This window comes from Mustela lutreola, chromosome 8, assembly GCF_030435805.1.
Source record: "Mustela lutreola isolate mMusLut2 chromosome 8, mMusLut2.pri, whole genome shotgun sequence".
Classification (NCBI taxonomy): Eukaryota; Metazoa; Chordata; class Mammalia; order Carnivora; family Mustelidae; genus Mustela; species Mustela lutreola.
The window spans coordinates 136,200,413-136,213,914 of record NC_081297.1 but is presented as its reverse complement, the minus strand read 5'-3'; the positions used below and the strand labels follow the sequence as shown (position 1 = coordinate 136,213,914).

The window sequence follows — 13,502 nt, the reverse complement described above, 5'->3', positions numbered from 1 at the left end:
TGAATACAAGGAAAAGCAGTTCCTGCCTCCGAGCGCTTGGCAGGGGCCTGGCTGATGTGTGCAACGTTTGGCAGGGTCTGGGTAAGAGAGCCAGGCCTGGTCACCTACACCAGGAGAAGCAGTCTGAAGTCTCCGGTCATGGCCACCTGGTGTGGGAGCAGGGTGCCTGATGGGGCTGCTCCCACGTAGCCCCCTCAGCCCTTCCTGAGCAGCAGAACTACGACACTAAGCCAGAAAACAGGTGCGTGGGCAGGTGAGAACGTGGGCCGTGAGCAATCCTGCCCCCTTGGTGGGCAAACCTGGGGTGGCTTTTCCAACAGTTTGATGCCGGAGTACTTCCAGGAACCACAGTTGCCTCCAGATGTTCCCAGCAGTGAAATCCGGGGCATGTGGTGAAAACCCAGAGTAAAAGGGTAAAGACACCTGCACTGACTTGGGATCCAGGTGTCCTCTGAATGGAAATCACAGCCGTCGACGGAAAATACATGGGAGTGAGTGTGTGTATGTGTGTGTGTGTGTGTGTGTTTCCAAAGTAGAAACTATTTTCCTCAGCCCCGTTAGGACTCAAAGTTCATCTCCTGCCAGCCTGCCTTTGCTGACTGATGTTACTAGAAACTGCTGCTGGCGGCAAAGAAAGATCGTCTGGCTACTTCAGTTCACAGCATAGGCTCTTTTCAGTGAGAAGGAATTAGGAAGAAAAGAGTGAAAAGGAATTAAGGAGAAGAAAGGAGTCAACTACCTTTTGAAAGAGGCCGTTCTGGGCAGAGGTGGCAGAGGACCCCCCTCCCCAGGATCGCTGTGATGTTCCCCACCTTCACGGCGCGGTCAGCCCACACCACTGGGGCGGCAGGGATCCTGTGGGAGTTACGAGCCAGATAGAGCTGGCCCCTGCCACTGGGGGAGGGGGCCGGTGAACAGAGGGCTCTTTTTCCTAATTAGCTGTTTTTATACAGGGAACACATGACCCAAACACAACCACCAACTGTGTCTTTGACATATACAGGCAGAAAGGGGGAGCTGGGCTTTTGTCTGCCGCGGATTCTTTCAACTTGCCTGTCACCCCAAAGCTGCCGAATTCCACAATGAGTCGGATGAGCAGGACCACGGCAGACAGTGTGCTAAACGGACTTGGAAACAGGTGTTATTTCAGCCCGCCTCGGGTTGGGAAATACTGACAACGTGAAGTTGGGTGAGCTACTCCTTGCCTTTCCTAAGAGATCTGTGACCGTTTCTGCCATTTGCCCAAGTTTCCGGTATATCCTAAACCAGTGCGTGGTTCAAGAAAGGAAGGAATACATTTCAAGGAAAACGTTTCTTGGTAATAAATCCAGCCCTTTTCACAGAACCCTAGCTGTTCTACTGTCTTGATTTCCTATCACGTTGTTAACTTAGTAAAAACAAATGAGTTCCAAAGAATCCTGCCAAGTAAATTACTTTCCCTGTCTAATGAAGGGGCCTCCGTAATCTATATAATCAGTTTAAGAATGAGCACACTGAAGATTAAGGGATAAAGCGAATAAGGCGGCTTGCTTTGTGGACGCGGGTACGTATATTTGGGTGCGATGTTGTGGATTCTTTGATTTTGAAGTAGTGAACAGACCGCAAAAATGTTTCAGCCCTTTGCTGGCTTGAAAGCAGCGATGCGCGAATGGTTTTCCCAGAACCAGAGGTGACATGTGCTAACACTAACTGCTGGAAGTTATCAAAACGCCGTGCCCGATGGTCCTGCCCAGGTGTCGGCCACCAGAGCATTTCCATGCACCATTCACGGAGAATTTCCATCTGTAGCCACGGCTCAGGCCAGTGCCGAGAACTTCCCAAGGCCGAGATTAAAGAAATCCACAACAAAACACTGCTCCAACTGGGGAAACACAGTCTTTCATGGGCAGCGCTGTTTAGAAAAAATAGTGCCGCCTTTGTTTTACCACATACTCGCTTCGTTGTGTAGCACAACTGGAAAATGGTGACAAGACCATAAAAAAGCTGGATGGAAAAGTGTCAAATTAAACCCGGAGCAAAACCCAGAGCCGATTGGCTTAATTGGAGGTAATGAGAAATGAAACCACATCTCTACTCGCAAAGTCAAGTAGTGAACTGAAGCAATTACCCAGAAAATCTACCAACAGCCTTTTGCCGAAATGCTTCAAAATTTGAGGCAAAAGTGTTTGTGGAGATTTCAGATGTCTGCTAATGAGGGCCTGGACTCCGTGAAAAGGAGTCCGTGTCCCACAATGTAGCACAGCATTCACCCTGAGTCGGTGGTTCGGTTCCTACCTGTGGACCAGCGTGAGCACCTCTAGGCAGAGATTCCAAGTCATATTACTGTGGGAGCAGCAGGCGTGCCCTTGGGGAGGGAGGTGAGGAGCACCCAAAGGGTCAGCAAAACCAAAGGGAAAATGAACATGAAAGTCCTTTTCTAGGGATCTGACTGAGGCACAGCGTTAAAGAAACCTTTAGACATTCTCCCCACTCCTGGAGCATTAAGCCAAGCTATATGCCAATGTTCCCACTCAGAGGCTTTCGGTCTTGGGAAGGCCACACTATGAAATTCTGCCATAGTCCTGGGACACAGTGTTCACTGGGGACACCTGGCCAAAGGGGAGTGTACCCAGTGTTTTTTAGTCCCCTCTAAACTCCAATAATACTAGCTAGGTGAGAACCTCCATCTTCAGATTTGCATATGTTAGCACACAATGCTGTCTTTCTCCCCGAATGTCCAGACAATGTCGACTCCTTCCAGAACAGCTACATTTCAGGGTGATGTCCTTGTAGGCTCAGACACAGCAAGTGAGATTAAGGCTGAATTTAGAGAGGTGACATTCAAGCACCAAGTCCAGAGAGAAAGTGTTTGGATGTGGGGAGGGCTGGGGCAACCTTACCGAAGCTGGGGGCACTATGCAAGGTCATGTCCCGGATCACCCTTGTGCCAAAACAGGACCACATCAAGAGGAACTGCTGGGCCACTTTCTTCAGGGACCCTTGTCTCTTGGCAGCCACCTACAAGAAAGGGAACAGCTTAAACAGTGGTCAGCATAACCTTTCATTTATTACTGACTGCCTGAAAAATGTCAGGAAGGCTTATGGGTCTCCAAGTTTAATGCTATGGAACAATGGATTTTGACTTGCTTTGTCTTCCAGCAAAAAATATGCTTTAAAGAACGAAATCTTCTGTCAAAACCCAGTGTACACAGCAGATAAAAGAGATGCTGACCCGGCTGAGTCAGGGGAAGGAGACTCATGGTCCTGCCTCCTGCAACTCCCACCTCCAGAAGGGGGCCCAGGCCTCTCCTCAGAACCCCAGGGCTCCGTGGCTGCTGAGGAACATTCAGATAGCTCAGTGTGGGGCTCTCTATCTCCCAAGTGCCACAAAGGTGGATGGTGGGTTGCAGTACCTGGGCTGCTCCTTCCACTCTGGGTTACCAACCTTCACAACACACCGGTCCACCATGGTGTCTAGCCACTCAATGTAGGACTCAATGGGAGACTGTTCCTCCAGGAGGTGGTCAAATTCCTGGTACACTGTCAAACAAAGGAGAGAGCCCCATACATCACTGCAGCTGTGTCTACACAGAGATACAACTTAAAAGAACAAAGGAATGAAACTGAATAGAACAGAACTCCAGTCTTAACAGAGCATTCAGGTTTTAGAAAATACGCCCCAACTTACCTTTCCAGGCTCATCCTCGCCACTTCTGAGCGCGTGGGAACCTGGCTCCCATGTTTAATTTGCCATGCCCTCAACAAGCCCTGCTTTCTCAGGCAGTTCTCTCTGCCTGGACTGTCTGGCTCCTAGTGCCCTGCCCACATGATGCCTCTCATGAAATCCCTTTCCTCCGCAGGACCCTCGCTGGTAGAACTGGTCACTCGTCCTTGAAGCTTCCGGCAGAACTGGTCACTCGTCCTTGAAGCTTCCAGCAGAACTGGTCACTCGTCCTTGAAGCTTCCGGCAGAACTGGTCACTCGTCCTTCGAGCTTCCAGCAGAACTGGTAACTTGTCCTCCGAGCTTCCATAGCACTCTATTATCTGTATCCACCCCTTCGCTGCATTGCTAATGCTGTGTGACAGTTGTGGTGTGTCTCCCGGGCCAGTTCTCTATTCAGGATCTTTCCTAGCCGGGGCCTTCCCGTATGCAGCTGTTATCTAGGATGTGTTTGGTTGCTTGAACAGACCCAGGCAGCACTGCTTCCTTGCTCCCTGCCCCGTGGCAGGGCATGTTTGATAGTTCAATGCTTCTAAACCACAACTATATTGGGCAAGTCGCCCAACCAGCCTCTCAGGGCTCAGCATGCAGTAGATGCTTAATAAATGTTCACAGTGCAAAGGGAACAATTTCTGTGTCCTTAGTTTCTGCATTAGGAAAAGGAGGATAATGGTGTCACTTTATAGCCCATCTTCAGCTGCTCGTCAAATAACCAGTCCGGAAGGGCTATGGAATGTGTGAAGCACTAGAGAAAAAAGAAACCCCACTGGGGTGACCTCCAGTTTGAAATATCTCTTTTCATGACCGTTTTGTGCTTTCTGCATGTGGAGCTCTGTGAACCAAACCACACCTTTAGATCCACACTTTTAAAAATTTCTTTTATTTTTTACAGTTTTCATTTGTCCACACCGCGTTTGGTCCCCCATTCACAGGCCCAGCTGAGGTGCTCCTGTTTCCTGAGTTGATGACTGCGACAAAACACAAGACATCAGCCACTGGCCTGGGAGATCAGAGCAGTTTTAGAATGACAAGGGGCTTTATTTACTTATTTATTTAAAGATTTTATTTGTTTATTTGAAAGACAGAGATCACAAGTAGGCCCAGAGGCAGGCAGGGTAGGGGGTGGGAAGCAGGCTCCCTGCTGAGCAGAGAGCCCAATATGGAGCTTGATCCCAGGACCCTGGGATATGACCTGAGCCAAAGGCAGAGGTTTTAACCCACTGAGCCACCCAGGTGCCCCCAAGGGGCTTTAAATGTCCGTTGCGTCAATATCAGTGTCCTTTTACAGAGGAGGAAGCTGTGTTTCAATGAGATTAAAGGTCCCCCTCGAAGTCAGAGGGTGAGCGAGTGCCAGAGCTGGGACAGAGCCCAGGTATCTGATTTCTCTTTGGGGTGCTTTCCTCTCGATGGCCCCGTGGATGCATCAGGCGCTATTGTGCTTCTGTCGATGATGGTGAGGATGACAGAAGTGGCGGAGAGAGCGCTTACGGCTCACGCCTCCTGGGGTCTTGCCGTGTGCCAGGCACCTTCCTCACTGCTTTGCAGGGACACTCTAGCCTAAGCCTGCAGCAACCTCGGGAATGTGACAGCAGATTCTCAGGTGCTGGCTGAGTGAACAGACGAACCACCCAAGGAGGCCAGTGCTGTTATTGCTCCCGTTTTCCAAAGGAGGGGGCGGAGGCACTCAGTGACCCTCTGCGGGTCTCACCGCCAGCAAATGGCAGAGGCCGGTTTCAAAGCCAGCCAGACCCGACGCTCGCCTCCCAAGCACGGCACTGTCCCAGGCCCCTTTCCATACCCCACGGTCTCCCCGTGTCAGAGACTTGGAGGCCGGGGTCACTGGGCACAAGAGCCAGGGATCTGGGGGCACCCAACCCCCCTGCTCTTACCACGGTCATGCTCACCAGCACGGTCATGCTCACCAGCACGCTCAAGTCCGAATGTGCACTCTTTAATTTAGGGTAAGCGAGCATTCCCAGGAAGGACCTGTTTTACTGAGGAGACGGAAACCCCCTAAAGCAGGAACGTGCAGGCTTGTCAACTGCTGATAAGGAAAGGAGGGCGCAGCACACAGCTGTGTTCAAGAACTTACTGCCCAGCTGTCTGGGGTGGGGGGGAGGGGGATCTGCAGGGATGATATTCACGGGCCAGGCCTGCTGCCTTGGGAGTGCCCTTGTCACTGTGCGGCCCCCTTTCCAGGCACTGCATCATACAGAGGTGTCCTCTTGGGTAACACGCCACCATTTATGAATTACTTGTTCAATGTCTGATCTTTCATTAACTCTGAGCTCCACACAGGAAGTGCACTGTCCATATTACTCATTGCTTTTTGCCCCGCTGCTAACACAGTACCTGGCCCACGACAGGCGTCCAGTATCAGCTGGGATGAATCAAACCTCAGCACTCCCTTCCTCTGGAAGAAGAGCACACTCACAGCTTTAAAGGGTGCCGTTCTGCGGGCGCCTAGGTGGCTCAGTGGTTTAAGCCTCTGCCTTCGGCTCAGGTCATGATCTCAGGGTCCTGGGATCGAGCCCCACATCGGGCTCTCTGCTCAGCGGGGAGCCTGCTTCCCCCTCTCTCTCTGCCTGCCTCTCTGCCTACTTGTGATCTCTGTCTATCAAATTAAAAAAAAAAAAATCTTAAAAAAAAAAATGTGTTCTTTAAAGGGTGCCTGCCGTTCTGTCCTGGGCTGAGGAGAACCTGAAAAGGAAATCCTGAAACGTTTTCTTCTTGGAGAGGTTGCAGTGATCTCCAAGGTGTTCCAGCAAAGGCTCGGAGCGTGGTCCCTACAGCAAGCCATGGGGACTGCACTGTCCCCTATGAGTATGGGTGATCTTTTCCTCCTCCACAAAAGGTGCCGGGGGTCTGGAGAGAGCTGCGTCTCATGCTGCTGGGAGTCGTGTCATTCTCGGTTCCCATGTATCCATGCCTGGCCTGGGCTGAGGTCCTGGAGACACAGTGATCAGAGGTACAGCTAGTGCTGGTAGGCAGCGGACACCCAAGCTCTCTGTTGGCCTTGTAGCAGGGAGCGGGGATAAACAGAACAGGAGCATGACCGTAAGAATCTGAAAAGACCCCGCAGCTTCTGGAACTTGCCCATATCTCATCATTTTTGTCTTCTCTTCTCCTCCAAGTGAGTAGCACTGGAGCACGGTGGTGAAGCCAAGGTCAGGCGTAGGTCAGGGGCCCCGCTCTGCTGCTGGGGGTAAGGGTCACCCGCTCTCTGAGGCTGAGCCTTGTGCTCTGTAAAATGGGGGCAGGTATCTTCCTCGTGGGGTTGGTGTAGAGAATTAACGAGATTATGCCCATGGTAGGTCTGGCCGAAGACCCTGCACGGAGGAGGCCATCTGTGAGCTCCCGTCTTATTTTAGTGACCACCTCTAAGTTCTTACCAGGGGCAAGCAGGCTGGCGGCTGCTGTGGAAGGAGGAACGAGTATGCAAGGCGCCCCAGGGAAGGACCCTAGGGTTCAGGTTTCAGCTGCTTCCGTGGCTTCCGAAAAGGACTCAGTGGGAAGGGGGTCTCTAACAGGAACATCTTTCTGAACTTAGTTATTTTTAACCACCACATGCTTAGCCTGGCTGAAGAAAGTTCCCTCAAGAGGACATGCAGAAGGCACAGACTGGCAGTCTGAGGGGACCGTGGTGCTCAGGAGAACAGGCTGAACTTCTCAGGGGATGGCCGACCTCCGTGCAGCTTCCCGTTTCCGCACTCCTGGCCCCACCCAGGCGTGAGAAAGGAAAGCTGAGCAAAGCCAGGAAGCTGCATCCAAGGAGACCCGCATCCAGGAGACCCGCATCCAAGGCCACTGGGGTGGGAGGCCGGGGCCGCACGCTGCGGTGGGCGCGTGAGGAACAGCAGAGGTGTGCGGACGGTGGCGGTGTTCTCTGGCCCCTGCACGTCCGCTACTGCTAACAACACCCGGCCTGACCTCATCCAGACAACAGCTGGAACATTCCCCCAGTCTTTGTCCACCGGGACAGGAGCACATGTTCACAGAAGTGCACCACCATCCGTTCCCCACTCCAACACTGAATGTGATTGGCAGGTTCGCCGGCCCGTAGCTGGGCTAACTCGTGCGACCCTCCGCTGGGAAACAGGTGCAGCATATCTGGCTGACTCCAGGCCGATGTACACGCAGACAGGCAACACACTGCTGTTCTCATTTTTTTATGTCACCTATGGGACTACGCCCGGCACCGAGAGTCACGGGGTGGGGGGCCTTCTGCCTGACACTGTGCACTGTCCAGCAGCCCCTGGCTCCCTTTCCCCCAGGGATGTTGACACACGTCCTCTTAAATCAATTAGCCCTTCCATCTGGGCTGACCCATTTAACAGGAACAATAAGAGAGAAGGGATCCTAGGGGGCAGGACAAGATGGGAATGCCACTTAAATATTTACGCAGATACTTTTTCTTTCTTTTAAAAACAAAGAACAGACAGACCCGTTGGCGGAGCGTCTTACACTGGATGATGAGTTTCCGGTGCTCATCGCGGGAGTCCTCCATGGTGTAGAGGGTTTGCTTGGTGATGCTGTTGAGGTCCACGTTCCTCCAGTCTTCCAGCATTTGGAATGTGATGTCTGCACTGTGGATCACTGTACGAGATGCCTGTAATCCAAGCCAATTAACTCATTAACTCCAGGGCTGTTAGGTTAAAACCCCGGCACGTTATTTTCTTTTGAATGAATCTGCATAGGGTATTTTGCAAACTACTTTGAAATTCAGGAAAACCCCATTTCAGGAAATCAGCAGATGAGCCCATCACTCAGAAGACCTGTACGGTCTTTTCTCTCGTGGTTCTCTTCTGTCAGCTGTGTAAAAGATTTCTCCAGGGTGGCAGAGGCCAGACCACACCCTGCTGTTCCCAGCCCCTTTGGTCTTGACCCCTGGGGAACAGTGGGATGAAGGCCAGAGACCAGTCAGGCTACAGATGTAAGATTGCAGGATGGAAGCGCTGTGCTTAGTAACCCACGTGTCTCTCGTGTCCGAGAAGCTATGGGCCCAGACCTTGGAATGGTCCTGCTACCCAGGGGCCAATGACGGTTTCCATCTCAGCAATCTGACCATGTGTCTTTTTCATACAAATGCATTCTGAAGCAGTTTATGGTCTAGCTTTCTCTTTTTGCTTTTTGGTTTTTAGGTGAGTATCATGAGGAGAGGAAGGGAAGGGGAATAAAACCTTGAGACTCAGTTGCTCACTAACGTGCCTGTGGTGTTTGTGCGAGCACGCTCGTGTGCACATTCAACCTCTGGTTTCCTCCGCAAACCCTGCAGTTGGTGAATGGGAACAGTACTTGGGACCACCAAGTTCAACAATGCTGATAAGCAAAGGAAAACATTTCCAGAATCATTTCCTTTGCTTGCATGTTTTTAAAATGTCTTTAACAAAATGGAAAAAAAAAAAAAAGATTTCTGATACACATGGACATTAAAAGTCTCCTAATGAGCGTGAATTTCCAGGCAAAGGTAAATACTGACAACCCCTTTCTCCCCACTCCGAGCACAAGTAAACTCTTACTTAAATCACTATAGGACTTTTTAAAGGTCAGTGGCCTCGAATATATGAATCTATGAATTGGGTCCATCTCTAATGATAATGAAAACAACCAGAGTAAAGATCTGGGATTCTGGATTCTAATATATTGAGTTCGAGTCCTGGCCTTGCTGCTAACCAGCTGGCTGATTTGGGGCGGGCCAGCAGATTTAACCTCGGGTTCCTGATCTAGAAAATGGAGGGAAGAGGCTCTGCCTCTGAAGGAGGCTGCTGCTGGGGGACTCCGTGAGATGATGTTTGAAAAGGGCATAGTTTTGGGAGGAAGAGCTCAGTACAGGAGCTACTATTACTCAGGTCCGTGCTGGTTGTGGTGATGCAGGGACACCTCAGGGCCAGGGCTCATGGCTGGGAGCCGGGGGGGGGGGGGGTCCTCTTGCACCCTGCCCGGCAATCCTGCCATCACGCACGCTCCAACTACAAGGTCACACCCGAGGTGTGGCCTCCTTAACCCCTGCGTCTCAGTCACACTCACGTGCCCCATTATTCTCTATTTCCATTGTGTTTCCTCCCTAACACTTAGCACTTTTAATTAATTATTTTTTCATTCACATTTTTTTCCCCCGCTCAGGGCAAATACCACTAAACATCATATCTGCATATAGTAGGCGCTCAAAATATTCTGTGCAATGAATGGCTGAGACAGGAATGCCAAGCTGCTTGTTTAGTGAACCCCAAAGGCCCTGGGTGCTTAGATCCCGGGTTTCAACATGACTTGTCTTGTATGTGTTTAGGAAAGCTTGCTGGGATGGATATTAGCTGGGAAGTTCCACGGAGTTTCCTTCCTATCACCAACCCCAGTTCCTCTGGCTGGTCCAGAAGTGTGTCTCCGAGCTTGTCCGGTGAAGATGGAAAGGTAGCACATGCTGATTAAAATACATACCATCTGTGTGGGAAGCAGAGGGTGAGCTTATGCGTGCACGTGTGTGAGCGCACACGCGTGCTGGTAGCTGTAGGGACAAGTACGGATGTTTTTACCTGCATGCATTAAAGGCTCAAAGGCTTCCTTAAACTGCCTGAGCCCCAGAGGGAGGCATCAAAGCCATGCCTAGTTCTCCAATATGATCTAACCCCAGCTCTTCTAAGCTGGGGAAAGAACCGGAAGGCATGCACCCACAGAAATACAGCAGTGTTTCTCTGTTGTGCCAATATTTGTTTGCTCCCCTAAATCCCACTAATCTGGTAGGGCTCTGCCCTATTCTGGAACAGTGCCTGGATGTGGCCTCTCTCACAACCAGCATGAACATGAAGGTATAACTCTGGTTTCCAGATCTTCCAAATCACCCGCTGTGCCATTTATGCCGGGGGCAGGGTAGCAACAGTGAGGTGTGCAGGAGTGTAGTTCTGTATTCTGAAAGTTCTGTAGTTCTGTATTTTCAGAATGCAGAACTGGTCTGGAGGCTTCCTGCAGGTCACTCTAAGTAGAAACCCCTCCTTCCAACCTTGACCTTGAATAAACAGCACTGACCCAGAACCCACAATAAGAGGGAGAGGTGGCAAAACCCACCCATACAAAGAAGGCAGGCAGATGGCAGGTGGCAGTGAGGGGGTCCTGCCAAGCTTAAGAAGCAGTGGGGCTGACAAAAGAGGACAGTGCCTGATGGAGAGGAGCTCGGCCCATCCACTCGCTTCCTGCCCTGGGAAATGTGGCTCAGGGGCTGCTTAGCTGACATCTCCTAGGGCCAACTATTAACAATGAAGTAAAAACAATTTTTGAACACATGCAAATCAAACAAAAATAACCCCACTCATCTGAGGCCCAGATCTGACCTGTAGCCACCAGTTTGCCCCTTCTGCTTTAAGATCATTAATGTACTAACGAATGTTAACTGGGGCCTTAATATGCTTCGATTCCCTTCCTTAAGGTGTAAACTTAAGAGAAACACAAAGCTTTATGCCATTGAATCATCACCAAGGAGTCATGGGGAGAAATTCTGCCTTTCACTGTATGCATTTTTGTTACTGCTGAATTTTTTATAGGAAGCATATGTCACTTTAGTGCTGAAAAGAACAAAAATCCGGATAAAATAAATAAAAGTGGGTAAATATTTAACATACTGTGAAGCTCTGAACTCCTCGGGATGATACATACACAGCAAATCACCCCCTTTATGCATTTGAATCATTTATCTCTGTGACTCCCAAGAAGGGAGGAGACACTGGGCTCCCTGGGCTCCATTGGGTTGGTACTTGGGGATGCGGTGCTGGGCATCTGGTGTTGGCATGCGGGACGAGGCCCGGGATGCCACCAGATCTCTGTACTGCACCAAACATTCTTTCTCCCAGAGAAAGAATGGTCCAGGCTCATGTGCCAGCCACGGCTGAGAAAGCCTCATCCAGTCAAGGGAAATGCAAACTTGCACGAGAACGTGATGCATGGTTAAGGAGCGACTGACGTCAGTCAGAAGCTATTCTGTATGTTAATCAAAACTATTTCGTGATTGCCTAATGCTTTTATTCTTTATCTGTAGAAATTAAAGGTAATGGTAAGGATGTATCAAACACCTATTATGCTGCATTCAAAGACCAAACAGCCCGACAACAGTTCCTCCCGGGAGCTGTTCTGTGCATGTGCTCCTCACAGCTGATGACTCCGCAGGACACGTACCTGGCAAAGGTGATTCAGTGATGTCTGCCGTCTCAGAATTTGGGAAAACCTTCTCGACACTGCAAGAAGGAAGAGTTAGTCTGTAAGTATTTGCACGCTGTATGGTCCCACCTCAGATTTTCCAGGGGCGGATTTCAAAAAGTGGCTTATTTGGCCTAAATTTGTCTCGCTGTCCAACCCCATTTTTTATGCACCCGCTGGCAAAACCCTGCATTTCTTTGTTCTCCCGTGTGGACAATGATTTCCTAAAGCGGCGATATTTGGGGTACATATTTCAAAGTCAACCACATGCCATACTGGCAGGTGTGAGAAATTGTGGCGTCAATCAACCGTAAGTAAAAGCAATTATTTACTTGTCTTTCATTTCGCTAATTGCAAGCTCAATCGCTTCTCCCCATAAATAATTGCTGGAATCAAGTGGAAGCTTTGAAGAAGGCCCTTTAAAAGTAGTATATCTAATAGGGAAACTTGATTGAGCCTCAGCGGTGTGGTGGTGTGAGGGGTAGCTTTTAGGATGGGACCCTGGGCTGTATCTTGGAATGCTGCTTTGCGTTCATAATCTGCTACTTTTATCGAATGATCTCTATGACCTGTTGGTGAGTTTCACGGATCCTGTTTACGACAGTGATAAAGCAGGCTAATGGTCCGAAACGGGATGACCTGAAGATTTCAACACCAGGCAGTCAAGTCATGTGCCAGCCTCAGGTCTCCGCTCTCACAGAGTTGTCTGGAGTGGTGAGTGTTTCCACTCCTCGCCCATCCTCAAAGTCCCCCTGAGGTTCCCTGGGAAGAGGGGTTCCCGCGGGTCCCAACAGGTGGAAGGTCCCACAGACCTCCTCGCTGCCAATTTCAACAGGTTTGTTTTGTCAGCACAATTAAAACAGGTGCAGGGCATTCTTCTCATTAATTTCTGAACTGGTCAAGAAGCAGAAATTTCCCTGGGATTATTCTAATTTGTACTCAGAGCCAGCTCGGTTTGAAAAATAGGGCGTGGGGTGGGGAAATGGGGGGGGGGGGTGGGGGCACAGATGAACTTCTAATTTTCCAGACCGATCAATCGTTAATCCTTCTCCTTAATTACTTTTTCTTTAACTTTGTGATGTGGAATTTAGTGCTCATGAAAAGAAAAGAACTGAGAGCCGTGAAATAAAGCAGGCTTTATCAGTAGGTGCTGGGCGCTGCAGGCGGCCTCAGCCCCCGAGCGGGTCTGAAAGGGCTCCCTGTGCCTGCCCAGAGAGGGTAATTTGATCCTCTTCATTTTCCCTGCCGCCACTTACTCCCCGGCAAGAATGGCAAGCTGTATTCAAATGCTGCTTTAAGAAACCTATATCTTAAAACTTTGTTTGGCTTAAAATCATTTCATCTTTGTGGAGTAGCACGTGCGTCTTTCCACAAGTATGGAAACACCGGACAGAGGAATAGGACCGGTTTTCTCAGGCAAAACGAATGGGGGAGGATGGCTGGTGATGCTCAGCAGGAAAAAAATAAAAAAATAAAAAATAAATCACAGTCCTAATCCCCGTAGGAGAAATATTAATTTGGCTTTCTCATTAGGCAGAGAATTGAATATGTGAAGCCCTGAAGCCTTTCTCTGGCTCCCATCACCACCTTTTTGGGGGTTTCGAGGTTTGGGGTTGGACA

The 13,502-nt window shown here is 50.0% G+C and overlaps 1 protein-coding gene across 7 annotated transcripts in view; it reads right to left on the bottom strand.

Annotated features, from left to right (window-relative positions):
• The window catches only part of RFX4 (regulatory factor X4), a 157,814-nt gene that overhangs the window by 32,310 nt on the left and 112,002 nt on the right, over positions 1–13,502 (bottom strand). For all 7 annotated transcript variants that reach the window (XM_059186751.1, XM_059186752.1, XM_059186753.1 and 4 more), the window contains 4 exons: positions 11,862–11,920; positions 8,166–8,310; positions 3,425–3,519; positions 2,880–2,997 (listed from right to left, as the gene is read on the bottom strand). In XM_059186751.1, the coding sequence (XP_059042734.1) occupies positions 2,880–2,997; positions 3,425–3,519; positions 8,166–8,310; positions 11,862–11,920 (417 nt within the window). The remainder of the gene's footprint in view (positions 1–2,879; positions 2,998–3,424; positions 3,520–8,165; positions 8,311–11,861; positions 11,921–13,502) is intronic.